The sequence below is a fragment of the Phacochoerus africanus genome, chromosome 7 (assembly GCF_016906955.1).
Source record: "Phacochoerus africanus isolate WHEZ1 chromosome 7, ROS_Pafr_v1, whole genome shotgun sequence".
NCBI lineage: Eukaryota > Metazoa > Chordata > Mammalia > Artiodactyla > Suidae > Phacochoerus > Phacochoerus africanus.
In genome coordinates, this window is record NC_062550.1 from 38,360,069 (window position 1) to 38,383,267 (window position 23,199).

The 23,199-nt window shown below is 44.3% G+C and overlaps 1 protein-coding gene across 1 annotated transcript in view; it reads right to left on the minus strand.

Moving 5' to 3' along the window:
* Positions 1-23,199, minus strand: part of PTPRB (protein tyrosine phosphatase receptor type B) — a 126,008-nt gene that overhangs the window by 14,669 nt on the left and 88,140 nt on the right. The window contains 11 exon segments of the mRNA XM_047787197.1: positions 535-669; positions 2,662-2,738; positions 3,682-3,772; positions 4,351-4,432; positions 4,551-4,568; positions 4,672-4,755; positions 5,749-5,848; positions 10,478-10,584; positions 16,936-17,179; positions 20,954-21,103; positions 21,618-21,896. Of these exon segments, the coding sequence (XP_047643153.1) occupies positions 535-669; positions 2,662-2,738; positions 3,682-3,772; positions 4,351-4,432; positions 4,551-4,568; positions 4,672-4,755; positions 5,749-5,848; positions 10,478-10,584; positions 16,936-17,179; positions 20,954-21,103; positions 21,618-21,896 (1,367 nt within the window).

The following is a 23,199-nucleotide window of genomic DNA, read 5'->3' on the forward strand; positions in this document are numbered from 1 at the left end:
ACAGCTGCCAGCCATATCTGAGCTGCGTCTGTGACCTACACCACAGCTCATGGCAAAGATGGGTTGTTAACCCGTTGAGTGAGGCCAGGGATCGAACCTGCAACCTCATGGTTCCTAGTTGGATTCATTTGCACCGCACCACAATGGGAACTCCTAAAATTCACTTCTTATACTTTACTGAAAGCAGTGGTGGAGCCAGGGACTCTGGCCATGTTATCTCTTCTCCCCACACAAGGGAGGATGGAGCGGACAAAAGGCCAGGTAGTCTTTCTGAGAGTCACAGGCACTTTTGAGAATCCCAGTCGTCCAATGGAAAGATCTTTGACAGAAACTTCAGACCCAGCATCAGAAGTGGGTGTCACCCGAGTTGACTATAGAGCCTTTTATAATCTAGTAGTTTAATTCATGACCAGTAGTCTCATATGATGCCTACTTGGCTTTTCTGGGCTTTGCCTATGATAGGGTTGCAGAGTAGAATTCCATCTAACTTTTGGCAGGAAGCAAAGTTGGGATGTCAGGAAGCCTGTTACTCACTCGGCCCTTCTCCACGCACTGGGTCACCATGACAATGTTGTGGACATTCTGTTCCCACGCCATTTTCCAGAAGTCATCCTTGGTGCCGGGAAGAGGCCCCTGAGTAGCAATGTATTCTCTCCTGAAGTTGTTGCCCTGTGATGAATTTACAATATGGAGAGTCAGAAACAATGGGCCTCTTCAGAACTCTACACAAAGGCTTAGCTCTATGGATTAGATGATATGTGAGTCTTTGCCAGGCCCTTGACTTGGGAAAAAGATACTAACACAAGTGTCAAGGTTTGGGAGCAGGAAGGACAAAGGCCGGAACACTGAACCATTGTTAAGAGCCAAGGTTTTTTATTAGGTTGGGTTTATTCTTATAGACCATGGAGGTCTCAGGCAATAATTTAGAAAATAATTCACCCTCAATTAGGTGTGTGTGTGTTTGTGAATATATACATGTGTGTGTCTGTGGTGTGTGTGTGTGTATGGACTGTCTGAGAAATTGCTGCAGATTAGGCTCTTTCCCTCTTTAACATACAAGATTTTTAGTCATTTCGGATAATTGATTTGGGATGTTGGCAAGAGATGCCATGCAAAGAAAACTTAAGGGAAGAAAAGCCACTGTTTGTTGAGCATCTACCCTATAACATGCCGTGAGTCAGGACTTTCACAGATCTTATTTAACCATAACCACAACTCTGCGAGCTAGGATATCTTCACCCACTCGTCCTGCGTTCCAACAATATAGAATTATTTGCAGATTCCAGTCGAAGCTCTTTCTCTCCTTGCCTCTCCTCAGGGCGTCTACACTGTATCACCTCTGCCACCCCCATGCCACCCTGCCCACCCAAACACTGTTTCTCCTCTGGCTGATCCGTATTTATCCTCCAAGTCTCAGCATGTTGCCTGCTCTGCTGAGCTTGCCTTTATTTTCTCTCTGCTAGAGGATGTTCTCCTCCCAGAAGCTTCTGAGCAACCTCTAGCCTCTTGCTGCTCAGAGAGTGGTCCTCAGATCATCAGCCGGGGGATCCTCCAGGAGCCTATTAGAAATACAGAATCCCAGGTCCCACCCCAGCCCTGCTGATTAGAAGCTGCATTTTAAGGAGACCTGTAGATGATGTGGATGTATGTTGATGCTGGAGAAGCACTGCTCTAGCCTGTTTCTCAGGGTATCGCTTGTCATATCTTGATGCGCCAGCTCTGTTGAGAGTTCCTTAAGGATCAGGATTCCATCCAACCCTGTCCCTCTACACAGCCCAGTGTCTCACTTACAGTTACTCTTCAATGTACAGTGTTTTTTCTTTTTAATTTTTTTTATTGTGTTTTTGTCTTTTTAGGTCTGGACCCACAGCATATGGAGGTTCCCAGGCTGGGGGTCTAATTGGAGCTACAGCTGCCAGCCTATGCCATAGCCACAGCAACGCCAGATCCGAGCCGCATCTTTGACCTACACCACAGCTCACGGCAACGCCGGATCCTTAACCCACTGAGCGAGGCCAGGGATCAAACCCGCAACCTCATGGTTCCTAGTTGGATTCATTTCTGCTGTGCCGCGATGGTAAATAGTAAAAATCCTTTTTTTTTTTTTTTTGGAAAAGGAAATGGAGAACCAAAGAGGTGACATAACTTGCCCAAATCCCAGAGTCAGAAAGGGGCAGAGATGGGATTCAAACCAAGTCTGACTAACCTTAACATTCTTTTCACTGTAGGTGCTGTGGGAAGCTGGCGAGATGCTAGCCAGGTTCCGAGCCCAAAGGTCTGACACAATCTTTGAGTTGTGTCTATGGTTTTCAAAAATCCACATAACTTTGCGTCAGCTTCCCTAGTGAGGCAGCCTTAGCAGTGGAGGTTCAGCCTCCTCAGGGAGCTCTAATCTTGACTAAGGGCTGCAGAGAGAAAATAACCTTTGAAAATGCCTCCTGGGCTTATTATAATCCTATGTGACTATAGCCATTGTGAAAAACGGGCCTTGGCAGTGATTGAATTGGACAGCCTGCCTTTTACGGCAGTCAGACATGATCTTCCAAAACCAATATGTTTCCCAGCCTGAGGACAAGGGAAGCACATTGGAGAAGAGGTGCCATCAGCATAGCAACCCATCAAGGTTCCATCCCAGTGCCTGTGGCCCCAGGGTGCACTTACAGGGATGTAGCTGGCATTGATGTAGTCAGAGCACGGGTCATCATCCACATTGGACAGCTTCACTCGAGAAGCATCATCTGGAAGGAAGTTTATTGAGAGAAATTTGTCAGCAAGTCTGGGGGTGGTTTTCCTACTGTTTATAGAATGCTTGGCCTTAGCTCTGACCCCCACAAAAGCCCCACAAGAGAGGTATTCTCATCTGCAGATGAGGCTCAGACAGGCTAACTAACTTGCCTCTGGTTGCACAGGTGGCCCAGAAACACACAAACAAGCCTAATGCTCCCTGAAGCCCCCTCTCTGATTTCTTAACACTATACCATTTCCCTGATGGACTGGCCAGCTCCCTTTCACTGTTGGAATGCATACAATCCAGAAAAACTACCTTCTGTTGTTTCACCTAATTGTACACACACACACACCCCACATAAAAATTGCTAAAGACTTTTAAGTAAACCCAGGTTGGCCCTTTACTGTTAACCCTGTTACCACTCTTAGGCCCCCAAGGAGAAGCCGTAGGACCAGCATAAAAGGCTTCTCATAGCCCAAATTTCAGCTGGTTGAGACCCTTTTGGAGGGAAGTACAATAACATGCAAGTTTGTTCTTTCTTTCTTTCTTCCTTCCTCTCTTTCTTTCTTTCTTTTTTTTTTTTTTTTAATTTTTAGGGCCGCATATGGAAGTTCCCGGGCTAGGGGTCAAATCACAGCTCCAGAGGCCAGCCACAGCCACAGCCATGTGGGATCCAAGCTACATCTGTTACCTATACCACAGCTCACGACAACACTGGATCCTTAACCCACTGAACAAGGTCAGGGATCAAACCTACATCCGTATGGTTCCTAGTCAGGTTTGTTAACACTGAGCCATGAAGGGAACTCCAAATCATTTCTTTTTAAAGACATTCAGAGCTTCAGATCTCCCATATCCAGCTATATCATATTTCTTTAGCCCCATTTTACTCCTGGAAAAGGGAAGAAATGGCTAGTGGAAGATAGTATTACAAATTTCAGCACAAAACTCACAGGGCAATATATTGTTGTATCGATTTTTCCCTCTATTCTCTGGCAAGAGTGCGATGTCACATGGTTGGTTTCGACCCACATCTTTTAAGTCCTATGAGGTCAAAAATAAGTTTGTAGGAGAATGGGAAATAGAATAAGGCAAGTCATACATCTTCGATACATAGTCACATAAGAATATGCGACACTAGCTACTGTTTATGGAATGTCTTATATGCTTCATGCCTAAGCTCTGACCCCACAACAGCCCCACAGGAAGTATCCATCTCTTTTATACAGATGAGGCTCCCTGTGCTCCAGGTCACCCAGGTGGCAAAGCTGGGCACTGAATCCAAAGCCTGGGTACTTTTCACCAAACCACATTGTCTCTCAGTCAAGCAAAAGGCCATGTTAGATGACTGACAGCCTGCATTTGCATTTGAAGTTGAATTCTTTCTTACCACCTGATCTAGGTAGCACTTTGTTGTGCTCTTCTGGAGATCAAACTGGCCTCTGAGACTAGGTGGGATATTGTTCAGGGAATGGATTCAGGCATAAAGAGATTCTCAGCTCAGACTCTAAGTGTCATCCTAGCTCTTGAGCCCAATCAGCTGGTGATTCCACAGTGAAGGCGGGGAGGAAAATTCTGCTAAGGACCGGGGGTGTCAGAGCATCATCGTGTCTGAGTTGTACCTCGTATTCCTTGGATAGAAGGTAGTTGGAGTCAGCCTGCAGCTTCATGAAGTGCCCTTCAAACTGATTTACTTTTATTGGGCTATAGTTAAAAATAAATAGAAAGAAAAGATTACTGAAGCAAAGGGAAGATGCTATGCCCAGCCCCAGTTATATTTCAAAAGTGGGTAATAGAGTAATTAATGAATTCTCTCTCTTACCAAGAAGTTTTCCGGTTACTGTGAAGGGAAGGCAGAAGAAGAAAGATCTTGTTAGCAAACCTCATCTAATGCAGTCAATTCATCTTTCAATACATGAAGTGAAGGAAATCGTGGTGCTCACCCTTTTTGGCCCAGGTTCAAGTGGACAGACAGTGGTCGATCTCGGCGAATGCTCAGGCGGGCAGAGGGCCTTTCTCGACCATGGCTGAAACATGGAGGGAGAGGATTTATATTCTGGTTATGAACTAATTTAAACACATTTCTCCATTTATGGTAAGGCTGTGCATGTTTGTGCAAATGTGGATTTTTCAGTATTCATGTACGTTCACACTCAGCCAACATCTCGTTGAGGGAGGGAAAAGGGAGGAAGAACATAAAGAAGAAATAGATTTTTCCCACTCAAAAACAGATCTCTGCAATAGCTGAAGATCTGTCTTCTGGTTTTTGGCTACAGGTCATAATCACTTCCCACACTCTCAATAAAACTTTCCTTTGAAAAAAAAAAAAAAAAAAAACACAGTAAACCTTAGATGCAAGACATAACTTCAAGAGAAAGGATGATGTGCCAAAGAAAATTTCCTAAGGGAAGATGGCATGGCACTGGGGCCACATGCTTTAGTTCTTTTTGGTCTCTCTCTCTCTTTTTTTTTTGGCCACACCTGAAGTCCCAGGCCAGGGATTGAATCTCGCCACGGTGGTGACCCAAGCCACTGCGGTGACACCACCAGAGCCTTAACTGGCTGAGCCATCAGAGAACTCCATTTTTGGTCCCTTCTTTAGTTAGCATAGCAGATATAAACCACTAAATGGAGATATCAACCATGCTTTTCAGAATGTTTCAGAAAAGCATTTGTGCTTTTCTGATATACAATCTGCAGACATCTCTGTCTTTGAGGTAATTGAACCACACACAGGATTTTTTTCCTATGCAAAAGGAGCTATTTCACATTCAAATGAGGCTACAGATGGCCCTCAGTCATTCGATTAGGGCAAGACTCAGCAGTGGTGTATAGAGAGGCTGAAAAAAGCCAGTCATAGTTTTAGTGTTTGACTCTTATTTTTCTTGAGAAGCAAAGGAGATTTAACCTGGAGAAATTAAGTGGTTTTTCCCTTCTTACTTTTCAGGCTGAAGAGCATTTATTTTCAGGTATATCTTTAAAGTTATGGACCCAGTCGCCAAAAGGATCTTTGTACTCACTTGGCTTTCTGTCTGCAGATGAATAAGGCAACCACAGCCACCAGCATGCCAATCAAGAACAGACCAGCACTCACACCTTCAATAACTCCAAACAAAGGCTCTAAAATAATCCAGATGGAAACAACAAACCCATCAGTGGGAAAATCAGTGTTAGCCAGTAAGGAGTTCCCATGAAGACACAGGTTTTACCCCTGGCCCCTGCCATGAGCTGTGGTGTAGGTCACAGATGCGGCTCTGATCCAGTATTGCTGTGGCTGTGGCTGTGGCTGGCAGCTGCAGCTCCAATTCAACCCCTGGCCTGGGAACCTCCATACGCCACAAGTGCAGCCCTAAAAAGGAAAAAAAAGGAAGAAGAACCAATAAGTTACTGAAACCCTACCTCCCTAGGAACGTTATTACAGAGGAATTCAAATGATGCCCACATTAAGGCATGTGTTACCTAAAGGCTAGGACGGAGTTCCCATCGTGGCGCAGTGGTTAACGAATCCGACTAGGAACCATGAGGTTGCGGGTTCAGTCCCTGCCCTTGCTCAGTGGGTTAACGATCCGGCGTTGCCGTGAGCTGTGCTGTAGGTTGCAGATGTGGCTCGGATCTGGCGCTGCTGTGGCTCTGGCGGAGGCCCCAGGCTACAGCTCCAATAGACTCCTAGCCTGGGAACCTCCATATGCCGCGGGAGCGGCCCAAAGAAATAGCAAAAAAGACAAAAAACAAAACAAAACAAAACAAAACTTACATGTTGGAAAACTAAACCAAAAAAAAAAAAAAAAAGGCTAGGAGTATACAGCTGAACAGATGAAACACTGGCTACCACCATGAAAACAGCCGGTTGAACATTATACCTTTAAAGTTAATGGTGTTCCGTTTATAAGGGAATTCGGGACTTCATTTGTGTTTGTGTGTAAAGATAAAGGCCAGCAGTTTGCCACCAAGGTAAATATGCCATTTCATTTGTATGAAATGTGTTATACAGCATCTGGGACATTGGTAAATCCAGTGAATTGCTCAGAATTATTGTAATCAAGTCCCATTTTGATTATCTGGTCTGACATTGCCACTGGGAGTATGTGAACAGGGAACCTGTTTTAAAAACTGTTTATTGAAATACAGTTCACCTACGAGACTATTCACCAATTTAAACGGTACAATTCAGTGATTTCTGTATAGTCCCAGAGGTTTGCACTCATTACCACATTCAATTTTGTAACATTTTCATCACCCCCCGAAAATAATCCACATGTCCCTTTTCTATCATTCTCCAGTCCCTCTCCCTAGACCCTGGCAGCCACTGATCTCCTTTGTCTTCACAGATTTTCCTCCTCTGGACATTTCATAGGAACTGAGTCCTAAAAATGTGCTTTGTGTGATTGGCTTCTTTCACATACTGTGTTTTCAAGATTCATCAGTGTTGTAGCATGCATGAGTATTTTATTCCTTTTCAGGCTGAATAATACTCCACGGTATGGATGTATCACATTTTCTTTAGCCATTCAGCCACTGATGGACATTTGGGTTCTTTTTTTTTTGGTTTTTCTGAGTAATGCTGCGATGAATCTTCATGTACAAGTCTTTTTCTTCATTTCTCTTGAGTAATGTACTTAGGAATGGAATTGCTCAGTTAGATGGTAACTTTAGGTTTAATGTTTGGAGAAACTTCAAAACTGCTTTCAAAGCAGCTACACTGTTTTACATTCTACAGGCAATATGTGAGGGTTCCGATTTCTCTGTATCTTTGCTAACATTTGTTATTTTGATTATAGCCATTTTAGTGGGTATGAGCGGTATTTTATTGAGGTTATGATTTGCACGTCTAATCATGTTGAGCATCTTTTCATGTGCTTATTGGATATTTGTGTATCTTCTGGAGGAAGGTCTGTTCACACCCCTTGCCCATTTTAAAATTGTGTTATTTGTCTATTATTGAGTTGTAAGGTAAAAGTTTCTGGATACTTGGCTCTTATCTGATATATGATTTGCAAATAGTTTCTCTCATTCTGTGATTTGTCTTTTCACTTTCCTCATGGGATCCTTTGAAGCACAAAAGTTTTTAACTTTGATTAAGTCCTATTTGTCTATTTTGCTGTTGTTGTCTGTCCCTGTGCTTTTTGTGTCATAGCTAAGAAACCATTTTCCAACTTGAGGTCACAAAGATTTACTCCTATGTTTTCTATTCCCCCCCCCCCCCCCCCATGTTTTGTTTTAAAAGACTGATTATTTTAGCTCTTGCATTTAGGTCTATGGAGTAGTCTTTTTTTTTTTTTTTTAATTGTCTTTTTAGGGCCGAAACAGCAGCAAATGGAAGTTCCCAGGCTAAGGGTTGAATTGGATCTGTGGCCACTGGCCTACACCATAGCCACAGCAACACCAAATCTGAGCTGCATCTGCGATCTACACTACAGCTCATAGCAATGCCAGATCCTTAACCCACTGAGTGAGGCCAGGGATTGAACTTGGGTCCTCATGGTTACTAGTCAGATTCATGTCTACTGAGCCACAATGGGAACTTTAGGAGTAGTCCACTTTTGAAGTTTTTTTTTTTTTTCTTTTTTTGTCTTTTTAGAGCCACACCCATAGCATATGGATGTTCCCAGGCTAGGGGTTGAATTGGGAGCTGCAGCTGTAGGCCTACACCACAGTCACATTAGATCTGAGCCACGTCTGCGACCTACACTGCAGCTCACAGCAGCTCCAAAGAGAGGCCAGGGATTGAACCCAGGGCCTCATGGTTACTAGTCAATTCACTGTGTTGGGCCACAATGGGAACACCTGAAGTTGCATTTTAAGCCCTTAATTTTGTTTATTCGATGTTGGTTTTCAACAATCACCAAATCAACACAACCGTCTTTCTTTTAATGTGATTAATATTCTTTTTTTGTGTATATATCTACTATCTTCTTTTATTGAACTACATACAATTTTTGTTGTATGACAATATTTTTAAATGGGGATGAACTGTGTTTACAAATTCCTTAACATTAACTTATAAGCAAAAACATTTAAATCCTCTTAACTGTGTTCTGATCCATTTTTGGTTTGAAAGGTGGGAGATTATCCCTATATCTGGCATCAATAGATGGGAGTGTTTGTGAGGCTGAGTCATCTTTTGTCATGCAGCAGGAGAGACTGTTTTAGCTATAAAGAAGAACTTCCTGAGACCAAGCGTGAGTTGGTCTCACTGGTTACGTGACAGGCTGGGCAGATAATGGTATCAAGGAGCAATGTGCTAAAAAATAATGCTGCTCTCAGCATATTGGAGATATTCTGAATCGGTGCAGTGCAGAGGTTAAAGTTTCAGGAATCCCAGCTCGGCTATTTTGGTCAAGTTACATAATTTCTTGGTGCCTCAAATCTGCACCTTTAAAATGGGGATGCTAATAGTATTTACCTCAAAAGATTGTAGTGGGGATTGGTTAAATTATTCTAAGTACAATGCTTAAAACTGCAGCTCTGCAGAGAGGGTAAAGAGTCAATATTAGCTGCTATTATTACTCAAGCTTTCCCACTAACACACTAGAGATATTTCTTTCATAAATTTATGTAAACCTTTTTAAGTCAACATTTTTTTTTGTCTTTTTACCTTTTCTAGGGCCACTTCCCAGGCTAGGGGTCTAATCGGAGCTATAGCCACTGGCCTACGCCAGAGCCACAGCAATGTGGGATCCAAGTCATGTCTGCGACCTACATACACCACAGCTCACGGCAATGCTGGATCCTTAACCCACTGAGCAAGGCCAGGGGTCAAACCCACAACCTCATGGTTCCTAGTTGGATTTGTTAACCACTGCACCACGACGGGAACTCCTAAGTCAACATTTTTTATCATGTAAAAGCAACATATAACAACAAAAGGGGGAAAAGCACCTACAATCCCACTACTTTGATCCCACTACTAGTCATTGTTAATACTTCAATATTTTTTCTTCTAGTCTTTTTTTTCCTCTGCATTCTATGTATAAATTTCATGTATACATTCCCACTTATGACTGAAAGCCTTTTGTACCTGCTTCTATTTTGGCTTGTGCAAATTCTTGACTTGAATGTTTTTTACTCACTTTTTTATTTTGGCTGCACTTGTGGCATGTGGAAGTTCCCAGGCCAGAGATTGAGCCTGAGCCATGGTGGTGACAATGCCAAGTCTTAACCACTAGGCCATAACTCCTTTCACCCACTATTTTTATTTTTACTATTTATATATATATATATATTTTTTTTTTTTGGGGGGGGGCTGCACCCATGGCGTATGGAGGTTCCCAGGCTAGGGGTCGAACTGGAGCTGGAGCTGCCAGCCTACACCACAGGCACAGCAATGCCAGATCCAAGCCCTGTCTGTGACCTATACCACAGCTCATGGCAATGCCAGATTCTTAACCCACTGAGTGAGCCCAGGGATTGAACCCATGTCCTCAGAGATCCCAGTCAGGTTCGTTACCACAGAGCCACAATGGGAACTCTCTTACCCACTATTTTAATAAATAATTTAATAAATCATTAAAAAAAATCTGGTACTTCTACCTTCTTTTCAAGATTAAGCCCTTTTCAGTCTATTCTCCTTCAAAAGTTCTGCAATTTCTCTAATCCACATTAATCCATAATCATATAAAGATTACATTCCAAGTGAAAATAACTGCTCCCCCCATCATCAGCCAAGTCCCCAGATCTCCCCACTAAAGGCTCTTGTAGGTGACAGGGTGGTTGGTGGACCATGTGGGTGGATGGAAAGGTTAGCCTTACCTGACTCAGTGGTGATGGGCAAAGAGAAAAATGTGTCTGAATAGAGTGGCTTTGTGAATTCCTTCAGGTTCTCATCAAACAGCTGGGTAAAAGCCCGGATGCTGATTCTGAAAAGAAAGCGATTTCTTTAAAGGCATTGTCGTAGCTGACCACAAGTAGCACCAGTGTGCCAGTCCCTGTCCAGGAACTGGATAAACTGCAAAGAATAAGTCTCTATCATCTCGAGGTTGTGTTCTCTAGTGTTGAAAGTTGGACAATAAACACACAAATATGATATGCCAGGTGGTGATATGTACATGAAAAAGATTAGACCAGAGTAAGGGAGATGGAAAGCAGTGGGGACAGGGTAAGTGGGACTGCCTTATTCAGTGTGGCCAGTGAAGGTCTCTTGACAAGACATTTGCACAGAAATCTGCAGACAAGGAGGAGCCAGGCCTGCCGTCTAGGCAGAGGGAACAGCAGTGGGAAAGGCATTGAGAGGAGGGACCAGATAGGCCCAGCCTAAGGAGGAGAAGAGTGGTCCTCAGATGTGAGCTCAGGTCATCTGAAAGAACTCTGGCATCACCGAGAGAAATGGGGAGCTAGACTGGGGAAAGGGGAGCAGCCCTGCCTGGGCTGTGTGGGATTTACAGTGACACTGAGACATGGATTTAGAACTCTTCAGCTGACATTTGGAATTAATTCCAAATGGTCAAGAGAGCTGCTGAGGCGGCTGTCCATGTGGGATGGTGTTTGGAGATCAGCTGGCTCTCAATTTGATAAACAGGGAAATGCAGCTATTTAAAAGACTGAGCTGTAACTTCAGCCTGGATAAAAAGCCTATTGTCCCCAGCCTAGGACCTAGGTCTCATGTTCTCTGGGTGAGTCAGGCCCAGGCTAGAGAGCTGCACTAGTGTCTTGGGGCTCTATCTTAGGAAGCATTAGAGATCATTTGAGATGATGGACCAGGATGACGACAGAGAAGTCTTAGAGGAACGAGATCATTGACTTCAGATTTAAAGAAGCTGCCTTCTAGAAGAGGAAATAGACATGGACTTTTCTTTTTGAATGCAGAACTAAGCTCACGAGGCTGAAGTCATGGGGCAGTGTGGTTTAGGAACATAAAATCACTTCCTAACATCTAGAGTCTGAGCTGCCTCTTAGGTAGTGATCTCCTAGTCATGGATGGGGTTTAAGCAGAGACTGGAGGGGAACAAGCTCTCAGGAAAGCTGGAGGAGAGCAGCTTAACTTAAAGACCGGCTTGGGCGACCTCTTGAGGTCATTCTATGCTGAAGACTTTAAGACTGTAGGTTTACTGATAGAGTATCAGGCTTGGTTTACTTGGGAAAACTTTTTCTAGTTTAATTAATTAATTAGTATTTTTTTATGGCTGCACCTATGGCACATGGAAGTTCCTGGGGCAGGGATGGAATCCAAGCCACAACTGCAACCTATGCCACAGCTGTGGCAACACCAGATCTTTTAACCCATAGTACCAGGCCAGGATCAAACCCACACCTCTGCAGCAACCCCAGCCACTGCAGTCGGATTCTTAATCCCCTGTGCCACAACAGAAACTCCTTTAGTATTAATTTAAATCATACAAAAGTGGGAGTTCCCACTGTGGCTCAGTGGTAATGAAACTGACTAGGATCCATGAGGACATGGGTTCGATTCCTGGCCCTGCTCAGTGGGTTAAAGGATATGGTGTTGCTGTGAGCTGTGGGGTAGGTGGCACATGTGGCTCAGATCTTTCGTGGCTGTGGCCAGCAGCTGCAGCTCTGATTCAACCCCTCGCCTAGCAACTTCCATATGCTGCAGGTGCAGTCCTAAAAAGCAAAAAAAAAAAAAAAAATCTGTATCTATATATCTATATATATCTCATATGAAAGTGAATGGAAGACTTTTTTTTTCCTTAAAAAAAAAAACCTATATTTGCTTAATCCAAAACTGTTTGGGCATGTGCTGATGTATTACCAGGCCAGGACAAATTGTTCTGACCTTTTGCCCTCACCTTCTAACTCATGCTTGGGCCCAAGTATAATTCCTCAATATCATTAACATGATACTGATCCACCGCACCTATAATTTCCATCCCTAAAGGAACCTCCCAAGTCAAAAGCTGTACTTCCAGGAAACGCAGACTGTGGATGGAAAGCTTGTGAGATGTTCCCAAAGGGAAACAAGCAGTCAACACATGTTAAGTGGGAGGGAGGAGTTGGTGTGTGTTGCTGATGTATTGTATCTTTGGACAAAGCAAGAGTCTTCCAACGAAGAGAGTTTCTTTCACTTGTAGAGTGCTCTGTAAGTGTGAAGAACTTTCACAAACATGATTCTCTCTGACCATCTCCAACCTCTCTAATCTAAGAAGTGTATTAGCTTCAGAGATTTGGAAGCTGAAGCTTGGGGAGATTCTGTGTCTCACTGAAGATCATAGAGAAACTGACGAAAGAAAGTCAGACTCAGTATTTTCTAATTCTTAGTCCAGATCTCTTTCTCTTATTTCCTCTTGGCTGGATTAAACCACTTTGGTTTAACAACAGTGACTCGTATTGGAAAGATGGAGAAAAGAGCCTGAGCTAGGAAGCAGTGGGGCTGAGGTCTAGCTCTCACTGTCACTGATTAGGTGAAGGGCTCCTCAAGTTCTTGAAGCCTTCGTTTTCTCATCAGTAAAAATAAAAGCATTGGGTAAAACAACCTTGCCAGGTTCTGCCTTGGCATTTGAGGAGTCACAGTGTAAACACAAAGTACAAAATGAAGCCTTAAGAAACCCTGGGAGGAGATAACCACCTACTACTATAGGCTCGGCTTAAAATCCGTGGGTCAACAGGAAGTCTGCCCTTAAAACCTTTCCAAAAATGGACACCACAACCATATTCTCAGCCCAGCACTTAGCACCTATTTGGAATCCTGTCCCATCCTATCTTCCTGGTTTTGTTTTTCCCATGACCCCTCTATATAACCCCTACTTTGAAGCTGAAGTGTCTGCTCCTCTCCAGTCTGTGTATTTCTGCCCCTGCATCCTGATTTCTGCACCTGGAATCTCCTCTTGCCTCTATCTCCATAGTTGCAAATCCTTCCCCATTTTTCAATGCTCCTCCTCTCTCAAGAAGCCTTCTGAACCTTCACAGCATTTATGTACCTACACCCCTTATGTCCTTCCACATTTCTGCCTCTATTTTACAGACATGTCTTCTGTGTATGTTTATAATGAACTGATATCAGAGAGTAAGTTTTACAACTTTAGATGTGTACACCATCAGAATTCTCTACCACAAAGCTACGGACCATGGCATTCCACTTTCTTCATTTGAAGAAAATGAGGTCAAGAGAAGCTGACCACCTGATCGTGGTCACATTGCTGTTCTATTTAGAATAGAAAGAAAACCAGATCACTTAACCTCCAAACTGCTTCTCACCCATCAGGATCCGCCTGTTTTCAGTGCTACTCATATACCTGAATAATAGGAACTCAACAACGAATGGGAACCCATTATACCTTGATTGACATAATAAACTTGCACATCAGCTGAACCCAGCATTTTCCGTTTCTTTTCAATCCTAATTTTTCTTTTGCCACGTTCCTTCCTGCCCATCTAGTCTCTCTGGAAAAAAGATGCCTGATAGCATTGAGGGTCACCACAGTGATTATCATCCTCAGACAGGCAGAATTCTGACTGCCTTGGAGCCTGGGTTCAGCAGCTACCACGGAGGCGGCCACTGAGCACAAAGCTCTCCATGCTCTTAGCAAGCATTATCTGCTCAGCATGCTTTTCACAGGACTGAACCAAATACAGACAAATATAAGAAAGCTGTGTCTTAGAAAACAAATAAATATGACATGAGTTGATTAAACCATAATAAGAATCGATAACTATTCACAGAGCGTTTTTCCTCGTCCCCCTGTTTGTTCATAAACATTTAATGGCGCCTCTTTGGTGCCAGCTGCCTGCCACATGGTTTTGTGACCAGTGTCATGTCTGTCTCCCCTATCAGACCTGTGCTCTCTCATGGTCTGGTGAAAAGAGTAGGTAATTAAACAAAGGATTAAAAACTACTGGTTGCTGGAGGATTAGAGGGATGGAGAGACAGGGTGCTGTGGAAACAGGGTTGAGGGCCCAACTGTCTGGCTGTGGGTTAACAGGGGAGGTGCGGGGCTAGCTGTGGGTTGAGTTGGCTTTTGAAGTGTGTGAGGGAATTCCCTGGTCAGACAGGAGAGTGGAGGGCATCCCAAATAAAGAGAAAAGACGGTGTGATGACTCAGAGGTGTAAGAAAGTGGTGTCAGATTTAAGGGAACTCCACGGAAAAGGCAGAATGAATGGGCAGAGTGTACTTGGGGCAGATGGTGAGAGACAGGGCTGGCGGGTGGGTAGAAGGCAGGGTGGGGGCTGTGTGGGCCCTGCCCTGGAATCCTCACTTGCTCCTGGAAATGAATGGGAACCACTGCAAGACCTTAATCTAGAAGGGACATGACTAGGTTTGACTTATCACTTCCTTGAGGCCTCGTTACAGCCCTGTGATGTTTCTCCGAGGAGGAAAGTGAGGATTAGAGAACTGAAAGCCCGTTTACAAGGTTACACGGCTAAAAAGTGGCAACCCTGGAACTCAAGCTCTCCCTAGGATCTAGGCTGCTTTCATGGACAGGAAGGAGTGTGCTGGGAGACTGGGGGGCCCGGTCCAGCTGTGAACTGCTTCTTATTCTCTCTCTTTTAAAGCAGTAATGTGCCATGAGCTGTGGTGTAGGTCACAGTCGTGGCTCAGATCTGACCTTTCTGTGGCTGTGGTGTAGGTCAGCAGCTACAGCTCCGATTCAGCCCCTAGCCTGGGAACCTCCATATGCTGTGGGGGTGGCTCTAAAAAGACAAAAAAAAAAAAAAAAAAAAAAAGCAAAAGAAATGTAGTAGTGAGTCATCTCTCTCTCAAACAGCAAACAAACAAACAAAAACTGCCTCAACTTTCCAGCTCATGAAGAAAAAAACAGCCCTTGGGAGACGTTTGCTCAAATTTCCTGGAGCCTAAGTAACCAAGGAGCTGAGGCATCTCTTGATTGTCGCAGAAACTAAAGGATTCCAGTGTGCTGATATCTTTCGTATTTATTTCTCTGCTGTGAGATCTCATCTTCTTCAGATAGGCTCTTCTTTTTTTTTGTCTTTTCAGAGCCACACCTGTGGTATATGGAGGTTCCCAGGCTAGGGGTCGAATTGAAGCTGTAGCCACCAGTCATAGCAATGTGGGATCCAAGCCACGTCTGCAACCTATACTACGCTCATAGCAATGCTGGATCCTTAACTGAGCGAGGCCAGGGATTGAACCTGTGTCCTCATAGATGCTAGTCAGATTCATTTCCACTGATCCAAGATGGGAACTTCTCATGGGGCCTCTTCTTGAAGCAAACATCACTAAGGTTGTGTGTGCTTACTCTGGAGGTGCCAACCTTGAACAGGTGGGGATAGTTTTGTGGTGAGTCCTGGGCAAAGGTAGCTATAGAGAGTGCCTGCCCAAAGTGAGTCCCCACTTTTAGGAAAACAGTTAGGCTGCATTTTTGATGCTAGGGAGGGGAATATTCTCAGGCCTGATGCCATATCACTATCTCCTTTTGGGGCCGGCAGAAAAGTTTCTGCCAAGATTCAGGGGTGATATTCAAAATAAGACCTGGGCACTGACCAACCAGAATGGACTCTGGCCCATGGAGAAAACATGAATGGCTGGATATCAGCTCTGCCAACACCCCACAGAGAAGGCACATCCTCTATGGAAGTATTAATCTTAGGTGCCTGTGGTCTTATATCCAAGATGGCAGCCTAGGTTCTCTATCTCTTGGGGACCCTGGTTTGGGATGCTGTGTACGCTTCATACCTGCTTTTGGGGAGCACAGTGTAGATGAAGGGCAGAGCCAGTACCTACAGCTGAAGGAGCCTCCTGGCTGTAGTAGGACTGCCTGGGGCTGCTCCTTTTCTCCTGCCAAGTGACTGGGAGGAAAGGACACTTCCATTCATGAAGGGGCCTTGCCCTCCAAGGGTTCTCTCTGGACCAAGGAGCACTTTCATCTTGTTATGCCTTAGAAGGTAAATAAATAAGTGTACTCCCAGTCCTGGCTACAAGTGGAAAATAGAACTTATTTCTCAAGTCTCCCTAAACTCAGTCTTTCTATTTGGACATTTTCTCAGTTGTTAACATAGTCAATAAATTGTCTGATTCATCCTAGAGACATTTTAGGAGATAGAACAACCTATTAAGAAGCTTCAGTTCTTCACATAACGAATTGGAGCTTTTGCACAATGCCGAAGGCCTTCTTTACACATCACCTATGAATGGAGGCAGGAACACCACGTTTATAAATTACTTAGTAAAATGCAGAGCACTCTTATCACGTAGGTTATTAATCTACAGGAGCTCATGTGCATCAGATGCCCAGACAGCTGAGCGCCCAGTGATGTAGCACGTCCCTTCTAGCAAAATGACAGTAATACATCTAACCTGTAGGCCGTGCGTGGCTTCAGCGGTCCGTCACAGAATTTTTGCTGATTGGGATCACATTTTCCACCCAGGCTCTCCATCTCTGCTCCAAGCTTAATGTTAAAACTCTTCGAGTTGCTGTCAGGACTTTCGGCACATTTGCTGGCAAAATAATCAGTCTGATACACGCGAATGGAGGCATTGTGCCTGTATTCCAGGTAGGAGGGCAGAGGGTGCTGTTGTTCTGGCTTCAACTCATCGCTGCCTGGAGGGAGAAAACCCACAGTGAAGGACTGATTTTCCTTTTTTTTGGCTTTTTTTTTGGGGGGGCTGCACCCAAGACATATGGTAGTTCCCAGGCTAGGGGTTGAATTGGAGCTGCAACTGCAGACCTAGGCCACAGCCACAGCAATGTAGAATCCACCCATGTCTGTGACCTACACCACAGCTCTCAGCAATGCCCGATCCTTAACCCACTGAGCAAGGCCAGGGATTGAACCTGCATCCTCATGGATACTAGTTGGGTTCGTTACCACTGAGCAACGATGGGAACTCCTTTTTTAAAAAATGTCATATTAATATTTATAATTAGTAAGAGCTCACAGATATATTATCGATTATTTAAAGAAGATTTCTTTTACTCGACAGCCTAATAAATATACTATTACTATAATTATATGTATATGAAGAAAGGGAGAAGCATTACAAAGAATGTCTAGCGTACAAATACTTAATGAGTTTTATTTTATTTTATTTTTTGTCTTTTTAGGGCCGCACCCATGGCATATGGAGGTTCCCAGGCTAGGGGTCAAATCGGAGCTGTAGCCACCAGCCTACACCACAGCCACGGCAATGCCAGATTCTTAATCCACAGGGATTGAACCTGCATCCTCATGGATGCTAGTCAGATTTGTTTCCGCTGAGCCACAACGGGAATTCCACTTAATAAGTTTTAAAGACGTGGCAAGTTACAGAAGCAGGACTGATAATACAACGGGGGGTGGGAGGAGGAGGGCTCTCAGTCAGTGAAGGACTGACTTTCTTGTGACTTCAGTGACTTCTAACTAGGTTTCTGAGGCTACCTCCTCACCCACTATCTTTAGTCATCACAAGAGTACAGAATCTGTGATCTTGAAGGAAGCTGTGAAATTTTCCCAATGAAATTAAATTCACTTTTTTCTAAAATGATTAAAAAATAAATCATATATATACAAAATTTTATATATGCATACTCATCTACACTGACACACACACATACACACACACACTATCATTTTTCTAGGAAATAAAATCTGTGTGTAGGAGTTCCTGTCGTGCGCACAGTGGTTAACGAATCCGACTAGGAACCATGAGGTTGCGGGTTCGATCCCTGCCCTTGCTCAGTGGGTTAATGATCCGGCGTTGCCGTGAGCTGTGGTGTAGGTTGCAGACGTGGCTCGGATCCCGCGTTGCTGTGGCTCTGGTGTAGGCTGGCGGCTACAGCTCCGATTCGACCCCTAGCCTGGGAACCTCCACATGCCTCGGGAGCGGCCCAAAGAAATAGCAAAAAGACAAAAAAAAAAAAAAAAAAATCTGTGCGTAGGAGCGGATAGCTCGTGCATCAAATGACAAGATGTCCCAAACTCCAGAAAGTTGGACACTCCCCATTGTGAGAGTCACCCACTCGACAAGCTCCCTGCCTTGCCAACAACCACTGTAGCTGAGCTAATAAGGAAATCCCTATGACCTGGGAAATGGGGAAAAGATAAGAGAAATCAAGTCTGAGGCCAGAGCAGTCGCCCCACAGACACGCTCCCCGTGCCACGCCCAGTCTGATAACTGCTCTGTGTCCTGCTCTGTTATCTTGAGTAGTTTAATCCTGGCTCCAACTTGGCCCCTCATGCAGAACACTTCCCAGAATTCTCCCCCTGTCCACCCAGCCTGCTGTGTGTTTTGGCACAGCAAACTCATTCTGATGTTGGCTGGAGGAAAGCATAATTAGGAACAAAAATAATATAGAGATTGGATATCATTTTATTTTTGTCTTCTTAGGGCTGCACCCACAGCATATGAGAATCCCCAGGCTAGGGGTCCAATCAGAGCTGCAGCTTCTGGCCTACATCACAGCCACAGCAACCATCACAGCCACAGCAACGTGGGATCTGAGCCTCGTCTTTGAACTACACCACAGCTCTCGGTAATTCTGGATCCTTAACCTACTGAGCAAGGCCAGGGACTGAACCCTTGTCCTCATGGATACTAGTCAGGTTTGTTACCACTGAGCCATGATGGGAACTCTTGGATATCATTTAGAGTGAACTTCAAGGAGTGGTATTTTGGGGGTTCACTGCATCCTGGACTCCTATTTAATAAAATTTCCTCAAAATAAGTGGATCTTAGAAATATTATCTTGGCTGGCAATAGTTAAAGGGGAAGCTTGCCTTTAGGAAGAGTATATATGCTGCAAATAAGATTTATATGAGATGCGGAGTTCCCATCATGGCTCAGTGGTTAACGAATCCGACTAGGAACAGTGAGGTTGCAGGTTCGAACCCTGGCCTCGTTCAGTGGGTTAAGGATCTGGTGTTGCTGTGAGCTGTGGTGTAGGTTGCAGACATGGCTTGTATCCAGTGTTGTTGTGCCTCTGGCATAGGCCAAGACTACAGCTTCTATGTAACCAGGCTAGGGCCTGGGAACTTCCATATGCTGCAGGTGTGGTCCTAGAAAAGACAAAAGAAAAAGCAACCTAAAAAAACATTTACATGAGATGGATTGTTATCTGATACGACCAGGGGAGCAGAGCCCATCTCCATGGACATCAATATTTGAAACCCACCAGGCTGGAGAACATCAGGCTGAATTCTGGGTTATGACTTCTTTTTGGCTACTGCCTTATAGTCAGGTAGCAAAACACTGTCTTCATTGCAGCCTACTTAAATCTAAAGTCTCGCCACAGTTCACCAATTTATCTCCAATTAGGATTTTGAGGAAATCTGGGATGCACCATTGACCCTTGAAATTATTGAATTAATTACGCATAACCAGTTTTAGTGCAAGTAAATAAAATGTAAGAGCACATAGTGAGACTAAAATACTATTTAGCCCCAGTATTCGTCAGGTTTAAAGCTTTGCATTGCCCACAGATAGGTTAAACTAGTCAGGGATGCTTAAGAAACTCCAGTGTAGCACCTTCAACAATTTTGAAGAATATAACACATGTAAAATATATTAATATCATTCCAAACACAAACATCTATTCTGGAGAAATACCACACAAGACCTCAGTGGCAAATACACATATGCACACGTGTGGCCCCAAACACAACATTCCTGCACATGATTTGATGGTTATATGGAATGTTTTTATAAGAATTACCTGGTATTTGCCTGTTCCACAGGGATTAGGTAACACTGAATAACTGAGTAGACTAAAGAATGAAACATATGGAGTTCCCATTGTGGCTCAGCAGTAACGAACCCGACTAGTATCCATGAGGTCTCTGGTTCAATCCCTGGCCCCACTCAGTGGGTTAAGGATCCGGCGTTGCCATTAGCTGTGTTCTAAATCCCAGACAAGACTTGGATCTGGTGTTGCTATGGCTGTGGCACAGGCCAGCAGCTGCAGCTCTGATTCAAATCCTAGCCTGGGAACTTCCACATGCTGCAGTGTGGCCCTAAAAAAAAGAAAGAAAAAGAAACAGACTACCGGATGAGTGGTGAAGAAATAAGTTGAATGTCAATACATGCAGTGCACTTCCACCAGTGCCTGGTATATAGTATGGGCTCAATAAATGATGATTGTTGTTATTACTGTTGTATTTGCTATTATTATTATTCACTCATGCAATAATTAAACCCAGCAGGTTATAGGCTTCATTGCTGAAAGAGCCTCTGAATAAGTTTTTTGTTCCATCCCTCTGCATCCAGCAGAGATAGAGTGGAATGATATAAAGATTAAGTTTTCTACTTTCAAAAAAACTTGTCACGGAAGAAGCCCCCATAGTGACTTTTGGGAACATAATCCTATGTCTTTCAGTAGCGCTAATTCGTGATCACTTACCATCAGCCTCTCTCACCACCACTGTGAAGTATTTCACAGCTCCATTGGTGTCGCTGAACCAGCTGCAGTTGAAAGTAAAGTTGATGGAAGATTTGCTAATCAGCACATCCTTTTTATTCACACGAATATGTGGAGGTGGAGGAGGTGGGCCTGGAAGAAGGGTAGGGAAGGAAACAAGAAGGGTCACGACTCTAATTTCACATATAAACAGTCAGTGAAATGAAGGTCTCCACACACCTACATCAGACTGTGTGTGTGTTTAATGCTTGGAATCGAGAACCTCCTCTCCTGAAGGGAAGGAGAAGCAGGCAAGAGGAAGTGATTTGCCAGCAGCGCATTAAACATAATGAAGGAGGCAGCTCCTCAGCAGGATTTCCTCAAGTTGTAGCATCAAATTGCTTAAAAGCTCTATTATGGCTCTAACTATAGCATGCAAAGAAATGTATTTAAATACTAACTTGTTCAGGTACTTGAAGATCATTTAACTTGTTTACTGCCAGGAGGCGTTACACAGGGAAATGTTTCTGTTTCCCAGAGCCTTTTAGGTCTTCCCCAAGGACAACAAGCTCACGAATGTGGAAGTGAACCACACGTTCTGTGCACTGGAGTGATAGATACCACAGAGAAAGGCGCACACTCAGTGCCTGCCGCCAGGGATACTTACGGTCTATCATGGTGATGGTGCTGTCTTCAACCACCTCGCTGGTCATGCCAGCTGACTGCACCTTGATGGACACCAGGTACCTCTTATGGGGCACTAGCATCATGATGTTGAGCAGAGATTTTTCTTTCTCCAGCTTTCTGGAGAACTCAACTTCTTGAGTGTCCATCTTCCGGCACTCAATGCTGTACCCGTCAAAGTCAGAATCGGGAGGAATCCAGGAACAGGAGATGGCCGTGGAGTTCTGAGGTCGGCAATGCAGGTTTTGAATCTTGTCTGGCTCTAAAGGAGTGAGAGGGAGAGGAAGGGACACTTTTCACAACTGTTTGACACCTTTTAACTCCTTTGGCTCCAACTAGCTCAGAGATCTAAATAGATCATTCTCAATCTTCATGTGAATTGTTTTTCATAGTTCTTCAAGGGAATTTCTGCCTACTAGACCCCACTTTGAAAGACACTAAAAGTTGAAGTTCCTGCTGTGGTCCAACGGGATCAGAAGTGTCTCTGGAGCACTGTGATGCAGGTTCAGTCCCGGGCCTGGCACAGTGGGTTAAGGATCCGGCATTGCCCCATCTGTGGCACAGGTCACAATTGCAGTTCGGATCTGATCCCTGGCCCCAGAACTCTGTAGCCACAGGTGTGGCCAAAAAAGAAAAAACAAAAAAACAAAACAAAACAAAAAAACCCACTGAAAATTAAAAGCACTGTTCCTTTAGAAAAATCACCAGGTGCCAACATGACTGGCAACACAAATGTACACGTGGGCAGTGAAGTGACAGAAGTTAGATAGAAGGTGGGACAGAGTGGCCTAGAAGCTGAATGTGCATTTGGGGCTGCCTGAATTCAAATTCTACTTACCAGCCATGCATTCTTGGGCAAGTGACTTCACATATCCGTGCCCCGTCTATAAAGTGAGGAAATTCACCTACTTCACATGGTTATTGTAATGATTCACTGAGGTGAAACAAGCACAGCCACCTAGCACAGGGGCTGGTGTGGTCGTTACTCAAGAAATGCTAGTTTTTTGTTTTTGTCTTTTAGGGCTGCACCTGAGGCATATGGCAGTTCCCAGGCTAGGGGTCGAATTGGAGCTATGGATGCCGGCCTACACCACAGTCACAGCAACGCCAGATCAGAGTCACGTCTGTGACCTACACCACAGCTCATGGCAACGTGGGATCCTTAACCCACTGAGCCAGGCCAGGGATGGAACCCACATCCTCATAGACACCAGTTGGGTTTGTTACCACTGCTGAAACGCTGGTTCTTACAATAAGGAAAGTAAGAAATGGCATTGCTGACTTGTTACCCACCATACCCCCTGGGCTCTGGCTTCTATCCTCCTCTTCCTGCCCCTTCCCGTTCACAAGCCCTGCCCGAAGCAGTGATACGGCTGTGGTTCCCCACATATGCCCAACTCTTCCATCCCCCTGTGCTTGGTCACTCACTTTCTTCTGCCTGACAGGATGCCTGACTCAGTAGGTAGCAGATCGTGTTTGTCATTGTGAGTGACACAACCGAGTACAAGACTCAGTTTGAAAGGAAAAGAGCCACGTGACTGTGCAGGTTCACACCAAACTCTGTA